Genomic DNA, 25,115 nt, shown 5'->3' with positions numbered 1-25,115 from the left:
GTGCCCGCGCCTTTAATTCGAGGACCCCGCTCTCCGCCTCTGACCAGTCATCAATCCTGCGGCTTCACCACCGAGTCACTCACTCTTCAAAGCCGTTTTTACACCGTACATTCCCGAGCGTAGATTCTAACAGTTTGCGCATGCGCATAGATTGTGCAGACGGTAGTGGGCAGAGACAAGAGACCCTCCACTAGTATCTTGGCAACAGTGGAAGCTTATACTTTCGGGACTTCATCATTATATTGTTGACCTAACTACATGGTTGATGGTTAAGAACATGCCAGCAGTTTCGTTTTGCCAACAAGCCGGAGTTTGGGGAACTTGTTTGGCTCATGACGTCACCCGAAGCTCATCATCCACCATGTGGGTAGGTCAAGAGCCGAAATGAGCATGGTGACTGTTGCTCACTTATGATTGTCCATAAAGAATGGAGATGTTGCATGCGTGAGGAATTTGCGATTTGACTGCTGATTCTTATGTAAAAGTTTGCGAGAAACACGATGGTGCCACTTGTTTTCTCTGAAATCAACTCCCAAGCTCAAAAACAGCTCTCAAGTTGAGGCCAAAATGGAGGGGATATCCCACGCTATCCTGAGAGTCCACCTCTACATCAAGACAAACTCTCCATGCAAAGATAGAGAGCAAATACATTGACAGGGCTGCCGCCTTATTTGGGGACTCTAAAACTGAAATCACGGCAACCCTGTCAATGTATTTGCTCCCTATCTTTGCATGGAGAGTTTGTCTTGATGTAGAGGTGGACTCTCAGGATAGTGTGGGATATCCCCTCCATTTTGGTCTCAACTTGAGAGCTTTTTTTGAGCTTGGGAGTTGATTTCAGAGAAAACAAGTGGCACCATCGTGTCTCTCGCGAACTTTTACATACGAATCAATTGTCAAATCGCAAATCCCTCTTACATGCAACATCTCCATTGTTGAGTCCCCGAAAGTAAAAGCTTCCACCTCCTGTCACCAAGAGGCCAGTGGAGGTCTCTTGTCTCTGGTAGTGGGCGGAATACTCTGCCGTGCTGAGGAAAAACGCCGTATATGAACAATAGATAGTTGCCAAATTTCCCTAGATAAATCATGAATTTTTGAGGAAAATTGTCCACATTTTTCCTTGAGATTTTCAGATATTTTAAACGAAATTGCGAACAAAATTGTCCAAAAAAATTGAGAAAAAATTTCCACAATTATTACGGTAAATTCGTTTTTTTATTGAGGGAAACATGACAACGCCTGAGAGCTCATACGGTGTTCTTCCTCAGCACGGCAGCAACTGAACTGCCGACTGCCCATTTTGCCTGCGAATGCCAAATCGGCGGTGTAAGTCGGCAATCACATAACTCGTTTGCGGTGTCTGAAAATCTCCGCCTCTATAATATATTTTTGAAGGAGAACAAATGGACATCATTCCTTGAAGTTTTTGCAGAATTTTCTTCTTACAGAGAAGAAAAATTACGACAGTTTTAAAAAATTGTCGTCGAGTAGTTTTCCGTTTAAAAAATAAAGTATGATAGGAAGTCTGCGACGTCGCAAACCGAGTTATGTGATTGCCGACTTACACCGTCGAAATGCTGCAGTCTGGCTGTTAGTGTGACAACGGCTTTGCTCGATGCGCCGCCATCCTGATAACTGATGGTGATAGTAGAGGGCACTGCTGATGACCTGGGCAGCAATCGCGGATCCACGCCCGGTTTGCATTGCAGTTGAGTGGTTGTTGCTTAGCGAGGAGGCAAGACCACACGCACACGTATGCACATATCTACGCATTCATGATGGCCGTTCTGCGGTTTTGCGTCACTTGTCGGTGATGTTGAATCATGATTACTGCTCAATCGTTTTCCATAGGAGCAGTTGTTGCGATATATCGACTGTGTAAGTCCGCAACCACGTATCTCCTTTGCAGTGTTTGAAAATCTCCGCTCCTATTTCATATTTTAAAGAAGAGCAAATCGACATCATTGCTTGAAATATTCAAAGAATTTTTCTCGCACAGAGAGGAAAAATCACGGCAGTTTTTAAGAATTGCCGTCGAGTAGTTTTCCGTGTAAAAAATAAAGTATGACAGGAAGCAGGGCCGGATTAAGATGGTAGGCCATATGGGCCGCGGCCCATGGCGGTAAAATGTAAGGGGCGGCAAATTTCGCAATCTTTTTGAATGTAGGTATCAAAAAATGAGAGCAAAAAATCGAATTCAGAAAATAAATTACAAACGAGAAAAGGCGACAAAATCTCTCATTACCTGAGAGTGAAAGTATAGTAATTTCTAATTTTGTCGTCTTTCGGCGATACAAGAGACAACACCTTTAATTAGTCAAGTTAAGAGAGGAGCCAAACACGCAATTTGACCTGGAACGGAGCGCGCGGAGCGGCGGCGGTCGGCATGAAACGCATAGCGCCTACAAGACTGTATGAATACTTCACGCATTGCGTCAAACACACTCCGGTCAGCAGCAGTCGGCTTGAAACGGAGCGGTGCGAAGGCGGTCGGCATGAAACGCATAGCGCCTACAAGACTGAATGAATACTTCACGCATTACGCCAACACAGTGCGGTCGGCGCAGCGGCGGAAGTTAAAATTATTGACCACATTTATGTTTATTCTGTCATAATTTTTTCGTTCGTTTTTTATAAATGGAAGGTCTTGTCCAAACAGGGATGGGTTTACGGAACTGAACTTTTGTTAGTGTTGACATGCTTTCACAAAAAATGTGCCCAACACGAGTAAACGCGTCTCATACACCCCTCCCCCACCGGCACTTGATGGTTTTTATAGATCGAATCCGAAAGATCACACAGGTGAGATAATATTGATTTCGATTGGTTCAATATCGACGGTGAAACTACCAAACCACGTATCTCGGTTTGCGACGTCGCAGACTTCCTGTCATACTTTATTTTTTAAATGAAAAACTACTTAACGTCCAGTCTTGAAAATTTCTGTGATTTTTCCTCTTCGTGCGGAGAAAATTCTGTGAAAATTTCAAAGAATGATATTGATTTGGTCTACCTCAAAAAAATAAAAGGCGAGCGTAGATTTTTAAACACCGCAAACGAGATACGTGGTTTGGTAGTTTCACCATCGATATGTAAACACAGCCTCAAAAGTCAATTTAGAAATCTAAGGTAACGGGTTTTATGTGATCAAATTTTCACTCTCTCGAGTACCAAATTGCAATGAAGAGTGAAATTTTTAGGAATTTTATCGTTTTCAGCTTTTCCAAATTAAATCTTAAAATTTTTGTTTGAAGTTATGTTCTATTATTTTGAACCCAACAATACATCGAACCTTTGTCGAATAGGATCTAGGTATTGATGTTTCAAAACGAATGAGAAGGGGGCGGAAAAATACAGGCAGCCCATGGGCGGCAAGTAGGTAAATCCGGCCCTGATAGGAAGTCTGCCACGTCGCAAACCGAGACACGTGGTTGTGGACTTACACCGTCGATATGTTTTTTCACGCTGAGAGAGGGGTATCGGGATTACGACTCGAATGCGGATTACGAGATGTACCTAATGACAATTTTGTCTGAAAACACTCGCAAGGTCACTTTTTGGGCAACATTAATAAAGTCGTTTCAAGATTTCAAAAAAATGTTTACGGAAATCGAAACTCTTTAAACCTACCGGAATCAGCGTTGGATATGGGGTGGTAGCAGCTGCAGGGAGAACCTGTGGGAGCACCCCCCCCCCCCAAGTATGAATAAATAGAGAGAACAGGAGATGACCGATTTTCCCCTGGTACCATCTTGTGTATGTTAGTTCCTTGTTCAACTGTGTATTTGGCGTGATACCATACCATCGTGCCAAATTCAATAATTCTCCGATTCAGAAAAGCGAAGTAGATGCCACCGTTTCCAATTAAAATCGAAAGTCAGCCTCCACCTCCTATTCTACTGTGTCAAGGAAGAAAGCCTTGTGAGCCTTTGGACACTGCCAAAATTCCTTTTTTAAATAAAACATTATTTTTTTGCGAAACCTGTGAACATTTTTCTTCGAATTTTTCATACAATTTTATTTGCACTTCGATCTAAAGTCTGTGAAACTTTCAAGGAAAAGGAAAAATACTCAAAACTTCCTCCAAAATAAATCTTTTATCACCAGAAATGTGGCAACATTCGATTGATCATACAGCGTTTTTCCTTGGCATGGTAGTAATTCTCATCCACATCATGGTCATTTCGGCAATTGCAGGGGTTTTTCACAGAGCAGACTATTTGATTTTTGAAGCCAACCCTTTTATGGTTCTTGCTAAAAGAAAAAAAAATGTCACGCGTGGGGGGTTAGGGTGATCACCTCTGACAAAAATGTCCTAAATATTTGTGTTGGAATTGTTTTTAGCCCAACTCTCCAAATTCAAAAGTCTCACTCATTCAAGAACCTTACTAATTCGGAACATTCATAAATACCAACAAATTTTTCTCCCACCTCTCAAGTTTTGAACTATCATATAACGTAATTTCCCATGTAATTGCAATTTATTACAACCTGTGCTACTTGGGTAAAATTGATGAAATAACCGATTGACTTATTTTTTAAGAGCCTGTTTTTTCATCAATATTATTACCTGAATCAATCATTGTACCTAAATGTTAATAAAAATGAGTGCTTTAGTTATGAAATAAATGCATTACTTACCTACAAAAAAATGGCTAATGTACGATTAACCATTTAGAGGGCTGAGTGCAGTCTGTTACGTTGTTTCCGCAGAAACAATTAAAGGTGCTCTCAGGATTAAAGCCCATTATTTCTCTTTCTTCTTGGATTCGAAATGAAAAAGTAGATTCACAAGTTCCCACAAAAAGCCTGAAATAAAGAAAAACAAATACAAATTGATAAATAATTTATTTCCCTTTTATTTCAAATTTAAATGAAGGAGAAAATCCTGGCAAGAGCAGAAAAATTAATTCTGCCTCGGCACACCAAGTAATTTGATTTGGATTATTTGAGAAGCAGCAATTAAAATACTGTTCTTAAACTTATAGATAAATTATGGTGGCTTTTGTAGATTCAATATTTTAAAGTTCAATCTGAGATATTATCGATATTGTGTCACTTGGAGATTTTTATTTGCTACCAATAATACATGCCCTAGTCTTAATAAAAAAGAGGTTTTTTTTAGGATATGCATTAATTCTTCAGGCATTATAAAAAACGGAAAATTCAATACATAGAATTCTTATTTTATTCTTAATTCACATCTAAGTAAAATATTTTTCAAAGACTTCGAGGGGAAAACAATTGTATCAGTTACAAATATTTTGTTTAAGTTGTTCACATTCACCAATACATGAGGACGCTCTGCAACACCTAATCCCTTTGCCTGTTAAAAGAGAGGTCGTCTCGCCAACTGCATCATGCAATTTTATGTGGAACTCAAACATGAAATTCAGCATTCAACAATTGAATCCTATCCTAATCCCTATTCACGATTTTGCTAGGCATCCAATAAGTTTCGTTTCAAGAGAAATCCAATAATTCTTTTTTGGACAACCTATCATCCGCTATTCTTTGAATGCAACCATACCAGACAAGCTGTATAGTCATGATTTCATACATGGTCTGCTCGGCATTCATTATCTCTCACACTCTCCTTTTCCTTATGTGATCTTCTCTAAAAATTTCAGCTGATATTTGCCAGAAATTCGTATCCGATGCCTTTAGAAATGATCTAATTTAGGAAGACTATATTTTATCCACAGGATACAATTAGGTAAAAACAGTCACCTCAGAAACTCAATTCACTTCTGCTATTTATTTTCCTTTTTTTTTCAAGAGTTTGATGCAAATATGAAATATAATTGAAAATGAAAATAATTCTGTAGAGACAAGGTAGATGTGAAAAGAAAATAATGGTACAAACCTTGCATGAGAGCATATTATTTGATCAATGATAGCAATGCCACCATCTTTGAACTTCTTAATTTCATTAGGTGACGGTTCATATTTGACGATGTTGAAATCTTGAAAAGAACTTTTCAGCTCTGTAAGTTCTAAAAGAGGGAATAAAACAGCCGTTAAAATTCAAGTCTATAAGAATTGCTAAAAAGAAATTAGACTGAATGAAATTCTCTAGTAGTGCTGTGGCTTGAAGGGAATTTCAGAATCTTTATTTTTCAATGTAAGGAAATTCTCCTTTTTCAGCCAATTATGGGGTCATTTAAATTATAGACTTCTTTTTTTCCTGCGCTAAATAGAAAAACCGCGAGCATTCACACGTTCTTAAACCAGTTGTAGAGTCTTTAGTGCGTTTCCTATTCACACTCTTATAGCTTTCATTCTGCATCTATAAAACCATTGACAAAAGCTTTACAAGTTACAAGAATTGAGAGAAGAAAAGCTGGCAAAACTTTTAGGAGTTTACCGGAAGAAATTTTTGTTTTAAAAAATACATTATTATTTTGAATACTACAATTTTACTTTTTAAGTGGCACCAGTCCAAATAAGTATTTACTATATATAAAAAATAGAAATTGAAAAAAAAAGTACCTTCTTGGGATGCATCCGTGGAAATAAAAATTGTTTCTACGTCTGTATATGATTTCTGATACTTTCTAATCTGGCTGGCAGCATTTTCGAAGTTAGGGACAAGATTGGGTCGACCCATTAAAAAATCTCTTCTTCTCAGATGAGCGCAAAAGTAAGGGCCGCCCTTTGCGTTTCGCAGGGGCTGGAAATATGAGATACTATTAAAAACAGTGGTATACAAAAGACTGTTGTTTAAAACTAGAGTTAGAAATCAGAGAAAAGTTAGTGAAATGTGTACTGAGCTGCTCAATACATTTGAGCTATCTGTAAAGGAGGGATTTAGTGTCTGAGGTTTGGCCTCCTGTTACATAGGATTGAGTCAAAGGGGTCAAGGACTCAAGGGGTCATTTTCAAGGGTATGTTCAGGATTATAAATAATGAAGAGGGGTGGCTTAATTTTTAAAAAAGTAATGTGCATACCTACCGAGCTGAAGAGAAATACTGTGTAAACAAGACTTAATTAAGAAAACTCAAGTTATTTTGTAACTTTTTTCTTCCATTTGTCGAATGATAAAATCGGCTTTTCTCTGAAATGAAAAGCATTATCAATGAGCTGTAATGGTCTTGTGGTTAAACTTTATTTAGTCTCCATAAATAAGTAATGTTAGTGGATTGATAAAAGTTGACGCAAATTGGAACGCTGATATTAAGGAGGCGTCAGTAGTGAGGGTAGACAATGGCCAGACTAAATTAGAGTCCACCAATCGGTAAGCATTGCAAGGTGTAAGAGTCAACAGTGCTTGGTGCATGGCAGAAAAGCCATGAGAGCCAAAAGCAATCGTTTAGTTTGAAAACAAACTAAACGATTGCTAGGAGCAATGCTCACGAGTTGACAACACTGTGATTCGCCTATCAAAATGTATGGAAAACAATCGTTCACCTTGAATCAATAATTCTGAAATATTTGAATGGAAGAAACACACTGCAGCCAACTTGAAGGAATTGCCACTGGTATGAGCCACTAACCTTTTCTTGAGTCCAATCATCAGGACGATTTATGCCATCACTTTCATCAGTTGAGTTCAAGAAAGTTGCTCTGAAATATTTAGCAACTTCCTCCAGATGTTTCGCAAAACGCATACTTCGACGGCATCTCCAGTATTCTCTGTTACCAAAATGATTGTGAAGGGCAATTTCAGCATGGTCAATCAAAACAGCTCTGACACAAAAACAGGAAACAAAAATTATTAAGTTTGGCGGAACCGAGTATTTGGCAATAAGAATCAATGTGTGGAAAATTTTGGATATTAGATAATTTTCCCTCCGGGTAAAATTTAAAGCACTTGTAGAAAGAAGTTTCAGTAACTTAAGTAGAAAGAGAGCAGAACAGAGAGTCCCCTGAATTGTGAAGATCTTGTATGAAAACACACATGATGAAGTCACTGTGGTAAAAATCCAACTTTTACCAAAAGTCAGAAAAATTAGAATAATAAATGGGTGGCTAAAGTTAAAAAATACATAACTCGAATTGCAAACTTTGCAAATCTCTACTTCGATTTCATTTCTTCAAACAGAAAACTGGGCAACAATTTATTTTAAATTTGGTTGTTATGAATTTTTTTGCACATTCAAAAATAGCTTCGGAAAATTTCAAGGGAGTATTATATATTAAGTGCTTATAATTTTTAAAAAAATAAAACGTAAAGATTCGCTTTTTGGACGTTGGCTATCAAAAGAACGTTAAATACCTACCTATCTCTATTTAGTTCCAACAATTCTTTCAATTGTTTAACTTGACCTTGGAAGGAAACACACTTCACTTCAAAGGCTGTTATATTGTCATAGCCCCAGACATCGCCATGGTATAATCCATCTCCATCCCTGTAAGTATTCAGAAACACACTGGATTTAGTTAAACATAAACCACTATTAGTGTGAGATTTTAAAGGAGACTTTGCTCAGCTGAGATAAAAATAAAAAAATCAATGCAAACATCAAGAAATTCTGAAATTCACATAATTTAGTGAAAGATGATGGTGCAGTCAGGATTGTCACTTATAAAAAAACCCTATTTGCTCAAGCAGGTGCAGCATCTTACATTTCACTCATTTTGCTCAATACACAGAAAATTCATAGGTATTATTATTATTATATATATTAATCTATTATTATTATTATTATAAATAATCGTTTTTGTCAAGTTGCTTCAGAAAGGCGGCACTTAAATGATCATCAGAAATAGCTCTCAAGTTTACCATAGAGTAAGTTACCGGCAGTCAATTTCATTTTCTTGCTTATAGAGGGCGAAAAACGTAATTTTACATGGTACATTTTGAGTCCCGACCACTACCAATAAAAACAGTAAAAAGCTTCTCCGTGAAAATTCGTTTTTTGAACTACAAACTTGGAACCCCTCTTTAGACCTCCAGTATGATTTGAAATTTTTAAGTATTTTTCTGGCCAAAATATTTTGTAAAAAATTCCTACAAGTAGCTTTGCAGCAAGTGCAATCACTTCAATGTTAAATTTTTTAAAATTAAATGACACAATGTTTTTTTTCCTGTGAATGATTACAGAACTTTTAATAAGAGTAATCTTTGACTTTTTCCTGGTACATAGCATATCATATGCTTTCTTAGGAAAAAAAAAAACAAATGAAGGTAAAATATTATAATCAATTTTGGAAACCTTGAAAAACTATTTCTAGAGGAACAATTTTCAAAAATCCATTTTTCTTCCCATTTGAAGTCACCTTTCCATGCATTTTTGAAATTTTGCAAAATGTACACAGCATCAAGGGGTTTACTGCCATACTCTGTAAAAAAGAAACATAAAAGAGGAATAGTTGATGATTTGTATAGTTAACTTAATTGCTGATAATTCATCCTGGAGAAACAGAGAAAACCAATTAAGAATATATATTTTGTATTGCTACCAATATTGGAGAAATTGATGAAAAAATACCTTGAAAAAATTGAGAAGTTTCAATGACTGGTGCAAACTTTTGTAAACTAGGGAGATCAAAGTACTGGGACCATGGTAAGTGATTTTGAGTAAACGGTGATTTCCAATGGTACAGATGCGTCCAAGATGGGAGGACCTTAAAAAGAGAAAAGATAAAATAATACAAACTTCTTGGATGGTTTCAAGCAAGATTCAAAAATTATGATTTAGCTTATGATCATAATTTCTTGTGATCTAGGCATGACGGGCTAAGTAATTTATACTTTTCTCATTGCCACGGTTCTTTCAGAATTTTAGAGCAGCCAGTTGTACGAGCAAGGTGGGTTTTTCCCTTTTATCTTAATCTCTTTCTACACAAACAATTTTGGGATTTAGTGGTATTTATTTGTGAACTTTTAAAATTGAAGCGGTAACTCCACAAAATGAGTCGGGCTCAGTGTGGAAATTTTAAAAAAAATGTAATGTCTGTGGAATTTGTTTTTTCTGAATAAAGTATGATGTAAAGTATAAAGTAAGAGAAGCCCCAGAATTTTTACTGACAGGCAATTCTAAGGGATAAATTATTAATGAGTTGCATTCAGTTTTTCTTTATTCTTTTGATGCATCTGCCTACTCAAGGTGCCATCTGCTAAATTTGCCTGAACATTGAGCTTTGGCGCCTAAAATATGGGTTGGATGGGTCATCATGGAACCTAAAAAAGTTGATGCAACCCGCTGATTTTTTCACATTTTCTATAGAGAAGCAACATTAAGTGAGCAAAAGTTTAGAGTGGCTATTATTAATTTGTAGATGGCTCCTAAAAATGAGGCTTTATGCCTAGGGCAGCTCTTGTAATTTTGATACAAAGGCAGAACACTAATTTGATAGTATTTTCAGGTGCTTGATACCCATGCTACACACATAATAGAGCAAATATATAAAAAAGGCATAAGTTTTCTCACCAGGTGCCAATCTCCACTATCTGCTAGACTCCTAACAAATATAGCCATCCTCATGAATACATCTCTTCTTAAATTGAATCCTTCTGGAGCATTAACATCGTAAAGAATGTACCTAAAAATAAATATTTTGAGATCAGGTACAAGAAGTGTAAAATAAGTATTTGGACACTGTGACAAGTAAAAAACAAAATTATTCAATTTTAGAGCCTCTTCAACTGACTTGAGAGAGTTTTATTCAAGCAAAATTTTATGATCTTGTCTATCTACGACTAATGACTTAGGGTTGGTTAAATTTTTGCTTGGTGCTTACCATTGCGTCATTTATAATATAGTGTACATTCATCTATACATCATCCTTAACATATGGGCATTAAGATACGGTACCTATTCCTTTAATGAGAGTACTGCTGACCTTCATGGCCAGGGGGTGTGCTGTGGTTAGGAGTTGGGGGTCTTAGCCCACTAAAACGCTGCTGCACACTTGAGAATACCTCTGTCCTCATCTACACACAGTACTTGCAGTTTTGGCCTCTGTTTCTGCTCTTTGCTTGCGACTGGTGAGGACTAAGATTTTTTTCTCGTCATCCCCCTCCTGGGCAACGGGTGTCATAATATGATTTTCAGTTTAATGCCAATTTGGCTGGCTTTTTCAATCATTTTACCAATATGATTTTCTCTGCACTTCGAGGTTAAAAAAAAACAAAAAAAAACTGTGGTATCAATTGTGGCTTCATAAAGGAAAGGAAAACATAAGGTGAGAGGAATAAAGTTGATTGTACACAGCTATAAAAACCATAAAATGTGGAGGAAAAATTTGGGACCAGTACATTGATGGCATTTGATGGCTAAAGTGCAACACCAAGTATCTCCATTGGGGTGTTTCAGAATCTTTGCTTCTTGTTTATTTTTCAAAGAGGAACAAGTCAACTTAATACCTTGAAATTTATAAAAAATATTCTACTAACAGGGAAGAATAATCAAAGAAGTTTTCAAGAAATTACATTGGCTAGTTTTCCAAGGAGAAAATAAAGTATGACTGAATTCTTCAACGTTACAGATGAAGATAGAACTTGCGCGTCGTATGTTGAGACAAACGTCAATTATCTCCGATTGGCTCTGAATTCGCACCACTCAACAGGTTAATACATGTAGTCAGGTGGCACCACTGGTGAATGGTGACATAAACAATACTTTGATGTTTGTCTCAACATACGATCCGCGAGCTCTATGTGGTCTCACACTTTCCCCATCAATATTATTTCACTATTTCTTATGAGGTAAACAATGTGCAGCCAATCTATTATGGCGCACACTTAAAAGAGCCATCCAAAACTGTAAGGCCTTTACCTCCATTTTCTATCTAAAGAGAGTTGGGAAACACGTGAATGAGGGACTGTTTTGGCTGATTAACTATCAGGTGGCCGATCAGTAAGCTTCCAAACACTGCCTACCAGCATCTGATGGCAGTGATACGTTTAAAAAAAGAACAGGCTTGGTATTTTCTCATGCACTGTATCACCAGTATCAGATAATTACATATCGACGGTGAAACTACCAAACCACGTATCTCGTTTGCGGTGTTTAAAAATCTACGCTCGCATTTTATTTTTTTGAAGTAGACCAAATCAATATCATTCCTTGAAATTTTCACAGAATTTTCTCCGCACGAAGAGGAAAAATCACAGACATTTTTAAGACTGGACGTTAAGTAGTTTTTCATTTAAAAAATAAAGTATGACAGGAAGTCTGCGACGTCGCAAACCGAGATACGTGGTTTGGTAGTTTTTCCGTCGATATTCAATAAATTTTACATAGCATTATCAACCTAGATTCTGCTTCTGTAAATAATCAGCTTGATCCTTGAAAGAAATACCTACCTCGGAACAGAGGATGCAATGGAATTTGTTCTCTTAGAATTGGTAGGTGACTCTTCGTGATATGAAACACACTTATCCTCGAGACAGGACGTCCTAATTGTTGAAACAGACAACAATAATGTGGCGATGAAAATAATTACGACATCCATGGTCTAACTAGAAGTCATACTTTATTTCAGAACTCATACTTTGTGGGCTGATGTCATTCTCAAAGGTACTGAATGTTTTCAACTGTTAGGAGTTTATGACTGACTTCATGGTACGGACGTATTAAAGTTACAGTAACTACTACAAAGCGCGTCAATAAATAAAAAAAAAATATATATTTATGAAGGTATAGTTTCATACGGTAGGTTTCCCCCAGGTCCCGGTTTGCGTGGATCAGGATTGACTGATAACTGATAAGAGGTTGTTTATATTAACATCGGCGGTATTGCACTGTTGCTAGCTTGTGAATGATTTCCTAGCTTTTGAAAACTTGGAAAGCAATCAAGGTCAACGACTCTATTCTGACTCCAAATGTGAAAATGTATGTTTGAAATTATTTTGAAAATCTCATGCGCATGAAAACTTATCGACTATTCCAAAAATCTGAATTCAAAATTTCAATATTCTTCAGCAACTAGCAACATCGCAAATTGTTTTTTTTTTGCTCAGAGGTTAGGTTGTCGTGTTTACCATTTCTCTGATTTAAATATGTTATCTCACATATCTCACACTGCTTACGCCAGTTTTTGTGAAAAACATTCCCTGTGATTTTTAACTTTTCCCTAATCCTTTTTTTCATTAGTGTTCCTCTCAAATGAAGCTCTCTCGGAGAATGCAATAACTTTAAAGAAGTGTGATCCTTCATGTAAACAGTGAATTCCTCCCATTGTAAGAATCGTACCTAATTAAGTGTGTAAGTATCTAGTGTGTTTTCAGTTTCGTGTTCAGATGAAATGCTATCCACAACAGTAAAACAAATTTTTAAGGAAAATTTCCTCTTAAATCATTCATAACGTCTCCTTAGAAGAAATTGGAAGGGTGAGCAATTTTAACTATCTATCGGAATGTTGACCTAGGGTTTCAAAAACTTCTGAATCATACAGCTTGCCAGGCGCATTTCATAATATGACAACTGCAAAAACGGGTTTTGAATTAGGAAGGGCGCAAAAGTAAGCCATGGAGACGGAGAGGCTGTCCTGTATCAGCAAGAAAATTGCGCCTCTTTCTCAAAATTGTCTTCAAAAATCCAGTAATGAGAACAAGTATCATCACTTTGAATTTATAATGTGGTGAAGCAAATTTGTAAAATGGATAGGTGTAGATTTTCTCGCATCTCTGGGTTGACCCCAAATCTTTTTCCAAATTTGTTTCCAAAACTGGAATCTTAAAAATTACTTTTCCCGTCAGATGTAGTTTTAAGTAACAATGTAGTAATATACTTAGTGCTGGGTCCACACCATTTTGCGGAGAAAGCAAGGCCAAAAATATAACAAAGTTCAATTAGTCATAAATTTAAGCTTTAATGAGGATCAGTACAAGGATGAGGGGGGAGAGTGTTCAGCTCATGCATCTTGTCGCATTCAGCTGGGTCCACATTTTTTAGCGTTTTTTATCTCACCTATAGTTTTAAGTAGATATACGCAACATCAAATAGTTTCTTAAAGCGGAGACATTGTTTGTTCAGACAAAAGTCAAGTATTGTTTAGGTCATCACTCATCAGTGGTGCCATCCGACTGCATGTATTAACCTGTTGAGTGGTGCTGATTTGGAGGTATTCAGAGATTGACATTTGTCCGAACATACGATGTCTCCGTTGTTCGCCAAATTTTCCTGGCAAGCATCAGCAATGGCTAAGGCTAAAAGCTAAGACATGTGACTGATCTGACAAAAAGAGCTCTACAGAACTGATCAAAGTTCACTTCATTGTTTCATCATCACTGAGCTACATTTTATCTTGTATCTTGACATATTAAGCCCAACTCCAGAAGTTTTTTGAGTGTAAACAATTCTTATCATATTATTTAATCCATTAGAGGAGTGAGCACAAGTTAAAATTATGTTGTTTTATCAAATACTAACAATAAGTGATAAACCCAAGGAAGTATATACTGCTCTGTCCATTTTTCTCCCAGTTAAATATGATTGTCATTTTAAATTCTTCACCAACGTTCATATAATTTTTTCTGTCATTTCAAGTTGTCATCCCCAAAGAGAACTAAACCAGTCATGTGTTCATTTTTCTAAAATTTGCTAATTTGTTCATCAGGTATTGTGGTTTCATCATGTATCGAGGTACAAGGAATTCCATTTTACAGTATTGTGAACCACCAAAAAGAGGAACCTTTTCAATGGTGACTGTGCTAGGATTTGCCATAGCCACGATTTTTCTCGCGTACTTATCTTTTGGAAGCAGTCCCAAAGCGGAGCCTACCCTGCGCTTCGTCAGCATTGTAAGCATTTTAACATTATAATTAATTGTTTCTGAAGTTACTTAAATGAATTTTTTGCAAACAGAAGTCACTGTAGGTATTTACACTCTCTCTTTTCCAAGCTGAATTGATTGTGAGCCGCTGTGGATTTATAAATAATAATTTCCTCTTTATTAAAACATTATTTCAAGGTTCAATACCTAACTAATTATCAAAAAAAACACATATCTTCATGGAAAAACGTGCAAGTTGATTGCAAGTCTTCTTATTTTTCATGAGTTCATGTCATGAGAGTTACTTTATTAAAATGCTGTCCTCACTCTCAGTATTGCCCCACTTACTTACTCCCTTTATCAACTTGATGAAAAATGATTTAATGTCCGTCTTGTTTTTTTGCAGGTACATAGACATGGTGAAAGAGTACCCACTTTTACATACCCGTTGGATCCCTTTCAAAATGAATCTTTCTGGTCAGAAGGGAAAGGGCAATTGATGAACGTAAGGAATCTTCTTATCACCATCGATTTAGAAATTATACTGCTTCTTTTTTTCTTGTTTTGTGTTTTCTGATGTTGTACCTAACTGTTCAATTTGCAGACTTCCTGGTTTTTTTTTCCACTCTGGGAAATCATCACTTTTCTTGTCATGGAATGGAATGCTGGGGATTGTGAATATTTTCTCTTAATTTTTCAATTGAATTGACGTATGCAAAAACGTCTGATGTCCAAGACAGTGTTTCAGAATTTGAGTGGACACTTTTATTGTAACTTAACGACACAAGATGGTTTAAGATGTTCAGAATGTAGAATAAATTTTATAAATAATCTCCTAAGTGTAATTAAACGTTTACCAAAGAGATCGATCCTATTCATCAAGGGACAAAAGAAACCTACCGCAAATATGAAACCCTGTATTGGACAACGAATGTTTTCGCATACGTTGATTCAATTATTCATGTAATATTCATCTCGTATTTCATTTTTTCTCTCTTTCTTTTGTGAATGGTGCTGAAATTCTGAAGAATATGCTTTGTATTTGTGGTGCATCCGAGGGAAAGGGGACTTAAGGTGAGAAGAATAAAAATTGATGTAACCATATTTTAGCATTGAGGGGTTTCTTAATTCTGAATTATTTGCTGCAAAAATATTTAAAAATTAAAGAAAACGACCTTTCAAGGCATTTCAGATTGTAAGAACGAAAAAATGCGGTTTCAACCAAAAGAAAGTCAAAGTTTTGAGTCACATTATGAATTCATTTTAAAAATAAATTACTGCTTGAGTAATGACCTCAATATTTCATAATGAACTTTAATATTCATGTCTGTAAATAAAAACAGAACGTTGCCATCATGTTAGCTTTTGATAAGCTGTTCATTTTAGTCAAGATGGAGTTCCCGCATTGTCGCTGGTTTTGACCTCCCTCATTCAATACAATTTCAGCATCGTTATAAATGCAAATTTGAACTTACAGTTCCTGAGATATGTAGAAATTGATTAGAGTGAAAAAACTGAAAATCCATTATTTCGGCCAAAACCACATTTTATTACTCTCCTGTAAATTTTGCAACTCACCTTTGGTCCCTTTTCCCTCAGGTGCATCATATTTATATCAAGACATTGTTGTACACCTAGTCAAAAGAGCAAAGGAAATAATTTTGTATCATACGATGGTTATAAAATCAGTCTTCAATTTTTCATCATCATTAGTGTCAGCAGTTTTACAAGATTTTTGGTCCCCTTAAATTGTTTCTCTAACTCTTAACTCTCATGTCTTCTCTTTGTAGATAGGTAAGCTCAATATTTATGAGCTGGGAAAATTTTTGCGGAGCCGCTATGATGGTTTTATTCCGGCAAAATACAAATCCTCTCACATTCATGTTCGTTCAACCTATGCTGATCGATGTATCATGAGTGCCCAAGTTCTACTAGCAGGATTATACCCTCCTGTTGACAGTCAGATTTGGAATAAGGATCTTCTGTGGCAACCTATTCCTGTACATTCTGTTCCAAGGAATATGGATAATGTAAGTCCTCCATTTTCTTATAGAGGCTGAAATGTGAAATAAAATCTAGCAAGCCCAAACTATAATTATAAAAATCAAGTAGATAGGGATCCAGAAAGTTTTTTTGCCTTCACATATTTGAAGGCTGTCTGCACATTGCTCCTCACATAAGACTTCCTTTCCTTCACATTTTCTGAGTCAGTCTTTGTATTGCTGTCCACTTAAGACTGTGTGTTTCAATATTTGCTTTGCATAAAACATGCAGCTCACAGTAAAAATTTTGCGCTGAGCAGTTTCCCTCTGAAAGAATACCGTATTTAATAGTTTCAGTCACAAAAAGTTGCGTGGCCTTCACATTTTACAGACTCCTTCTCACAGCTTACACATATTGAAAGCCCCTTCTGACGGCCTTCACTTTTCAAATACCAGTTTTCGACAACTTACACATTTTTACTGCAACTGACAGCAACTGTATTGATAATTTGCTTGCAGAAATTTTGCACCCTTGAATATAGGTGCATTTATAAACGAAAAAACACTTTTAAAATTGAGCCGTCTGATAAATATTATGGCAAAATTGAAACAGTATTTTAAATGTGAAACCATCTACAAGCAAGAAGCATGATGTGCATAAATTAATTAAATAGGTGTTTGGTGGTTTTCATACACCGATTTCATGTGTTACTAAGGCTAATGAAAAAAAAAAAAATTGAAAAGTAACTAAAAATCAGTTGTTATTTTCAGCTGCAAACCTTCAATAAGCCAAATGTGTTCCACGGTCACATTTTTTTTTTGTATTTGTTTTACTTGTGTTTCTTAATATGATGTGAAACTGAACCTGCATACTTTCGACAACTAACTAGTAAATGAATCTGGCAAGTCTTTAAGACGAATTTGGAAGCCCTCTTACCTCATGTTCACTAGTAAAAGTTGCATTTCAATTGGTGAAATTGACCATTAAGTACCATAAGACCATTAGGTACCATAAGACCATTAAGTTTGATACCTTGCTCTTGAATAAATTGCCAAAATTTTGTATGTGAGTGATGCCAAAACCATGTACAAGGGTTGTACAGAAAGTAAGTTCACTTGTTCAATATCTCCTAAACTAAGTTAGGCAAAGAAAATCTGTAGAAATCGTTAAAAACTTACTACTCTCAGCTATCTAATGCGCTTTATATTTTTAAATTTGGTTTGATAGAACTCGAGAAAAGTGGGTTTTTTTGAACCCACCTCCTCTTCGCACGGGTCCAAAATTTCACGGAGCTTCATTCGCAAGTGAGCCGCTGTGTCTATCGCTTATGGCAAAAAAGTGGCTTGGAGGTGGTTGAAATACATGTAAAACATGAGAAAAGACTTTTCTCAGGTAGGAAATAGCAGGATTGACCGTGTTTACTTTGATGATTAGTGGCTTTGGACTGCAGCACATGGAAATGTCAAGCTACATTTGGTCAACTCTTGGAATTGTAACCCTGAATTTGGTCTCGGTGTCTGCATTGAGTTTTATTATTCGTTCTCTTGCCAAGAAAAGTGACCCTAACTGCACAAATTCAGGTTCATTTATTGTAAAAAAGTTGTAAAAGCTGCATATTTTTCCAAATCATGGATCTTTGACGAAATTTCTTTGAGAACTGGCAGGATAATTTGAATGCTTATGAAGGATTCAGTTAGGTAGTGAGCATTCACGTTGACAATTCTGTAAACTTTTGCTCGGATGCAGCTGATTTTGAAGTAAACACGGCTAAACCTGCTATTTCCTACCTGAAAAAAGTCTTTACTTATGTTTTACATGTATTTCAACCACCTCCAAGCCACTTTTTTGCCATAAGCGATAGACACAGCGGCTCACTTGCGAATGAAGCTCCGTGAAAGTTTGGACCCGTGCAGAGAGGAGGTGGGTTCAGAAAAACCCACTTTTCTTGAGTTCTATCAAACCAAATTTAAAAATCTATTGCGCGTTAGAGAGCTGTGAGTAATGGCTTTTCAACAATTTCTACAGATTTTCTTTACCTTCTTTAGTTTAGAGATATTGAACAAGTGAACTTACTTTCTCGGCGACCCTCGTATTAATTTTTTTTTTCAGCTTGGAACTGCGGTTTAAGTCTCTTGTATTTATTTTTGTTTCATAAAATGAAGCAGAGTATTGCTCAAAGGGTTGGTGTAATCAAATGGAAAATGGAAGTCTTGATCCTTCTCACTATTTAAATTTTTTTAAAATTTGTAGTCTCTCAATAATTTTCTCCGCTTCCAATTATTATTTTGTATTTATTGTTTACAGGTTTTAATCTGTGGCACAACACCTTGCCCATTGTTTGTGAAAGAAAAGGCAGCTGTTGTGAACAGCTCAATACAGAAAATGATGGATGAGCATCGACAATTAATTGATCATCTGTCCAAAATGACAGGTGTGGAAATGAAAAGTGTTATGGATATTGAGTTACTCTATGATAATCTACTAATTGCGGTTCGTTTTTTAATATTTATCTCGTTATTAATATCATTTTTTCGTTTTTTAAGTAATTCTTTAAATGGAAGAGAAAAAAAATTTAATGTGTGGTCCATTTACTGCTCAAGGCAATACTTCCGGCGCAACAATATTAAAATTTAAATAGTTGCATTATTTTTATTACTACTTTTTATACACAGTGGATGTATACTTCAAAGAGCAGACTAATGAATATGCAGGTAAATGTATTTAATAGTGCACCTTCGCTGATATGTATTCAACTCAATCAATGAATCAGTCCTGGTTTGAGCCTGTAGATCAGCAAATAATAATAAGATCTCTCCAAATGGCTAGTCCCTATGCCCAATTTTTACAGAGATATTGCTCCTCTAAAAACATGGCATGTCATCCATTGCAGTAGTACATACCGCGGTCTCTTCCATTTTAGAGTCATCAGTCAGCAATACACACATTTGCACTGATCGTTTGAATTAAAATATGGATGAAATTGCCGTGGAAGAAACCAGAGTTTGTATCGCTGCGGTGGATGACATTATATGCCCATTTTTAAAGGGTGATGTTTTTGTCAATATTGTGCTTGAAAACTTGGTGTTTGAACCGATCTTAATATTTTTTGCTGATCTATGGTCTGAAATCATCTTAACACAATTCTTTGACCAGCGTAATTGACCCATTTGACTTTAACTAATCATGAGCTGTCTCTGTGGGCAGTGTACGAGCAATTGGTCCCATAATTATTTTAAATTCTTCCGTACTATTTTGACTAAAATTCACTTCATGAAGATAACTTTCAAGTAATTACAATGTGTGTGTAAATGTCGGCTACAAGTCATAGACTGCGGATTCATGAGTATTTTTCTTCATGGGTGAAAAATCTAACATGTTGAGTTCAAAAATCAAAGCAAACCCACTTTAAAAAATGTGTGCATTTTGCAATGAGCGTAGATTTTTCATTTGAACCCTCTTTTTGTCTTATTGTTCATGTAGGAAGAGCAAGGGTATAAACTTCCTGAATGGACCCATGGTATCTATCCTGACAAACTGAAACCATTTGCCATGGCATCGCTATCTGTATTTTCAGAAACACCAACTTTAAAGAAGTTATGTTCAGGTAAGGCAAGGAAAATCTCTCTCTTCCCCCCCCCCCCCCCCACATTTTGTCTCTTTGAATAACTGGAAAGGAGCTCAATAAAGATGTGAATAGTAAAGAATAAAATAATTCAGGAGGTTCCTGGACACCAATACTTACGTTTTTTCAAGTTAAAAATTTGAATAAAAATAACCACAGGTCTGCTGTTTTGAAAGAAAACAACTCTGCATCAATGCTTACATTTTACCAAATATCTTTAGATAAAATACACATTTTTTAGAAACTAAAACCTATTATACTTGGAATTCCTGAGTGTGAGCAGCTATTTTCAATAAAATATTTCATTTTTCCAGAAAAATTGGTCACCCATTTTTATTGTAAGCGGCTACAGACAAAATTTTAATAAATGGTTTCTTAGTAATTTTAATTTATTTGTCGTCCAATTCATAGCAAATCTTTATTTTTACTTAAATTGTATATAACTAGCGTGACCTATAATTTGTATTATTTGATCCTTTTCACCTGTTTGTTACACTTTAACTCAATATTTTTCTCTGATTGTCCTGTCTAGGGCTTCTAATACATGAGATCATTACAAACATGCAAAATAAGACGAGTTCAGCCGACTTTGACCGTCTTTTAACATTATATTCGGCACATGATCTGACCGTACTTTCTCTGTGGCGAAGTTTAGGTGTAGTTCAAGAAGTACCAAAACCTAATTATGGTGCTACTTTCATCATTGAACTACATCAGATGAGTAACAAGTATTTTGTAAAGGTAGGTTTGTTTAATTTTTAATGTTTTTTTTTCCATACCTACCTAATTCTTTTTTTTTTGTGTATGAAATTTGAATCATTCAAGGGTTTTTTTATTTTTTTATAGGTAGATTGCCCTACAATGAAAGATATTTGTTCCCATGTTCCAAGGCTGTTTAATCTATTTTAGTTTTCCAATTTTTACGAAATTAGACTAACATAGTCTGCATTTTTAAAATAAGAATTGACAGGGCGTCTACAGGTCTGGAAAACTTACGAAACTGGAAATTTCATCAGGTCATGCAAATCAGGGAAAAACCAGAGAATTTTACCAATGGAAATTTGGAAAATTTCGAAACTTAAAATCTTGAAAAACATTAGCACTGTCCAAACCATCAGACAGGGTCTCCATTTGGTTTGAGATTCCATGTGCTGAATTACACTCTGAATTGTAAGTAAAAGAATAATTTTCAACAAGGAATTGCAATTCAATCAACTGATGAATAATTTATACCTGAGGAAAAACGGTTCATATGTCTCTTTAATTTGTGGTGAAATTATTGGTAAAAGTACTTTATTTTTAGTTCTATGTTATGATGTGAAGTCTGGGTATTTTGATCATTATGGTCCATGAAAACCTGGAAAATTCAAAGAATTTTATCTCGCAGAGTCTGTCAACAGAGGAGGGCAAAATCTTCTAAGCTTCCATATTTTCACGCACCTGCCAGCCGGCTTTCCACATTTTTCTCATCAGTTTTCCACAAAATTTCCCACCAATTTAAAAAAAAGATGATGGTTTTCCTTTGATTTTCGACTTTTGGCCCCTCAAAATGTTCTCTCCTTCCACATTTTTGGGGCTTTTCCATATTTTCACGTGCTTGGGCAGGCGCATGATCAGACATTTTTCTGCATTCCTGTGTCAACATTCTGGTTGATCTTTAAATGCAAGTGAGTATGGAGTTGTCTTTGGGTATTGCAGACTCCAACAGTAATGTTTTCCTTTAAAGTCCTTCAGGATAGTCTTTTATCATCTTCAAATCAATTATTTGCGTAGTTTTCTTCACAGCAAACATGGAATAGAGTTTTCTTTTGTTTGTTTTCAGTTGTTGTACAAGAACCATGCTCTGGACAAAGAACTGACTGTCCTGAATATTAAAGGCTGTGATAGTGTCCATGACGGGATGTGCGATCTTGATCATTTTGCCACTGCTCTAAAATCTGTCAGCATTAGTAACTATGACCAAGAATGTAATAAATAACTGAAATCGTAAGTAATCGATAATGAGTAATAATAATGGTAACTGAAAAATTTCATTTCCGCACCAATCTACCATTCAAGTATTATAGCGCACATTCTAAGGAGATGGGTCTCCGCTAGCACTACCTATATTTCATATTAGAAACAAAAGTGTGATGCAAAGTGCCTTACAGTGGGAAATGAGGTACTTATAAAAAGTACTTAGATGAACTAAACTGTGTTTTGTTATCAGGTCTCTGAATGATATTTTAATGTCCTATTTTTCCTGCTGCTTTGTCAATAGTACATCTAAAATTGTCCGTCATACAGTTATAAAGTCATGTTCAAAATTCTGCAGCCAACTTTACGCAAAGGAGGAAGATTTTTTGTGTCTCCATAAATATTTTTTTCTCTCTTTATTTTTTAAATCTTAAGTCATATCAACTGCTCTTTTTAATCATTGAACTTAAAATTATTAGATCTGATACCACATGACCCCATTTGAATCATCATTTTCAGCAAATGGTATGATCAATTTCGTATGTGCTTGCTCAGCCACGATGAAGCTAAAAGTGCTCTCTTTGAAATTATCATCTTAGCTTCTTGTAATTTCCAACGCGCATCTCACCAAGTAAAGTATCTCAAAAGTATTAATGTTAAATTTGCATTTATTGATACGCGATTAAATCAGCTTGCCCATCGGTGTGATTTTCAAGTTTTTGACCGAATAGTACGCAGACTGGGCAATTATTTCTACATGACAGAATGCATATACCTGAGTCTTTCATCATTGTAGGAAATGGGTTTTAATGTAGTGTGAATTAATATTTTTTCCATTGATTTAACAGAGATTAATGATCCCAGTGTCATTCTCAGTTGCTCTGCTCAAGTTAAAAGTATGAATGTGAGTGGGTATGAAGCACCTCTCACATGAGAGACAGAAGTAGCCATTATGTCTAAATAACATTGTTAGGAACAACTACCAATGGCTATGGTACAATGTCAGCAATTCTGTCACTAATGTAAGATTAGTGACAATGTTAGGTTTAGTGTAAGGTTAGTAATGTGTGATCAGTGAAAGTAAGAAAACAAGTTTGTATGTAATTTCCTCATTAAACAGTCTTCCATTAGTTTTTATTGATGTTCGTCCAATCAATTACATGTAAATAATAGTTATTAAAAATGCTGTGAGAAATTATGCTTTAGGAAGCTGTCAGAGGACTAGTTGGAATAGTCAAGTTTCCTATTCGAAAAAGGATAATGTGTATGTAAAAAAATAACACAGGCCCAAAAAAAAAGGAGAAAAGGCGAAGTATGGATGGATGAAGGAGATGAACTAAGGCCATTTTTGAATCAGCACGATGATACACACAATAATTATCCACTCCAAGTTCAGCTTCTTTTTTAGTGCAGACCTGAGAATTTTACGAACACATATCAACCCCCATTTTGACATTCTGAGTCTGTGACTATCTTGCAGCTGTAAACCTCAATTCTAGCTTTTGTTTTGTGCCAATGAGAATGTAAATCAAATGATTTATTTAAGACATTTTGTTCACTTTTACTCGTTTTATCAATTAACTTTTTAAGAAATTTTTCAATTTTAATCAATGAATAAGTTTTATTTTATACAATTTTTTATCATGTTCAATTTTTCTATTTTCGTTAGGTATTTTTAGTCTGATGCAAACCACTGGATTATACAACTGTCGTGATATAGAAAATAAGACCGCAAAAATGTGTAGTGGCTGTTTTTTTTTTTCTATTTACAGCAACTGATAAGTTCGATGCACAGATTACTTTGATTTTTTGGGACCCTTTAACTTCTTTAATTTATTGATGAGAAGTTGATAAATACAGCCAACTTAAGCTGGAGCTCCAGGAAACCAGTTTTATTCATGTCACCTAGTCTAGAAAAAATTTTTTCAACCACTTACTCAATATAATGAGAAAAATGGATTGTTCGAGATTGAACATATTTTCTTAATGATGGTGTCTAACGATGAGTGTACCTGTCAAACTACCCCCATTATTTGTTTTGAAGATTTTTGCATTTATTAGTTTTATTTGTTTTTGAATCTACCAATAAACTGTTTTATCATTTTCACATGAAATTCTCATATTTTTTCCTCCACCAGATACTTCCCAATAAAAGTATTTATGTGTTTAAGCATAATTTATTTCAAGGTTCCTGGTGCCAGCCTTTTACCACTACTACCACCACTTCAAGTAGCCCACAAGGGCTAATCCTGCGCTTTAAGTCCCATCCCTCCTCCGTCCCTACTGAACCAGTCCCAGGCAACCACTGTTTGAGACCATCAAACTCGGGTCGCCTGGCCGGGAATCGAATCCTTTTAAGGATATAATTTTTTTTTAACTTTCAAATTGCAATCATTTTCCTCAACAAAATTAAAGTTTGATGGAAAAAGTAGTGTCACTAATATCAGTACAGCTTTAGTTTTACCATCAAGACGATTTTTTTGACGAATTTTCTTTATGTTTCTGTTTCTCTATTAATTTTTTTATGCTTGCAGAATGCAGGGCCGGATCTAGGGGGTGGTCACATGGGCTGCGGCTCATAGCGGCACCTTTAGGGGGCGGCAAATTTTGCAATTTTTTGAATGTAGGTTAAAAAAAATTGGATTCAGAAAAAAAATTACAAACAAGATAAGGCGACAAAATCTCTCATTTCCAGCGAGTATAGTAAATTCTAATTTTGTCGTCTTTCGGTGATACAAGAGGCAGAACGTTTAATTAGTCGAGTCTGGAACGGCGCGACGCAGAGATGCAATGATGACGAAGACTTGAGATGAAAATAAGGAGAAGCCCTCGGCGCAGCGGTCGGCATTTAACACAGCGCCTACAAAACTGCATGAATACTTCACGCAT

At 35.9% G+C, this 25,115-nt stretch overlaps 2 protein-coding genes across 4 annotated transcripts in view; one reads left to right on the top strand and one right to left on the bottom strand.

Annotated features, from left to right (window-relative positions):
- O-fut2 (O-fucosyltransferase 2) overlaps positions 1–12,647 on the bottom strand; it is a 48,438-nt gene extending 35,791 nt beyond the window's left edge. Inside the window, exons 1-10 of one of the 2 annotated variants that reach the window (XM_019051032.2) lie at positions 12,255–12,647; positions 10,378–10,489; positions 9,436–9,571; positions 9,160–9,286; positions 8,224–8,352; positions 7,498–7,690; positions 6,493–6,673; positions 5,867–5,996; positions 4,642–4,809; positions 4,079–4,254 (exon numbers count right to left, since the gene is read on the bottom strand). In XM_019051032.2, coding sequence (XP_018906577.2) covers positions 4,656–4,809; positions 5,867–5,996; positions 6,493–6,673; positions 7,498–7,690; positions 8,224–8,352; positions 9,160–9,286; positions 9,436–9,571; positions 10,378–10,489; positions 12,255–12,403 — 1,311 coding nt within the window. In that variant the 5' untranslated portion in view covers positions 12,404–12,647 and the 3' untranslated portion in view covers positions 4,079–4,254; positions 4,642–4,655. Of the gene's footprint in view, positions 1–4,078; positions 4,255–4,641; positions 4,810–5,866; positions 5,997–6,492; positions 6,674–7,497; positions 7,691–8,223; positions 8,353–9,159; positions 9,287–9,435; positions 9,572–10,377; positions 10,490–12,254 lie in introns of those variants that run through there. The other variant, XM_019051031.2, reaches the window with a different exon arrangement.
- A 293-nt stretch (positions 12,648–12,940) lies between these two features.
- Positions 12,941–24,340, top strand: LOC109036670 (prostatic acid phosphatase). Of its 2 annotated transcripts, none has more exons than XM_019051024.2 (8): positions 12,941–13,155; positions 14,510–14,693; positions 15,072–15,170; positions 16,456–16,695; positions 18,953–19,138; positions 20,129–20,252; positions 20,803–21,011; positions 22,093–24,340. In XM_019051024.2, exons 2-8 carry the CDS (start codon positions 14,526–14,528, stop codon positions 22,246–22,248), a joined length of 1,182 nt encoding a protein of 393 aa, XP_018906569.2. In that variant the 5' UTR covers positions 12,941–13,155; positions 14,510–14,525; the 3' UTR covers positions 22,249–24,340. The 2 variants fall into 2 exon arrangements, with proteins under 2 accessions (XP_018906569.2, XP_072156544.1); XM_072300443.1 differs by having other exon boundaries at positions 13,142–13,280.
- The last annotated feature ends 775 nt before the right edge of the window (positions 24,341–25,115 follow it).

Source organism: Bemisia tabaci, chromosome 5 (assembly GCF_918797505.1).
Source record: "Bemisia tabaci chromosome 5, PGI_BMITA_v3".
NCBI lineage: Eukaryota > Metazoa > Arthropoda > Insecta > Hemiptera > Aleyrodidae > Bemisia > Bemisia tabaci.
This window is presented reverse-complemented; position numbering and strand designations above follow the sequence as displayed.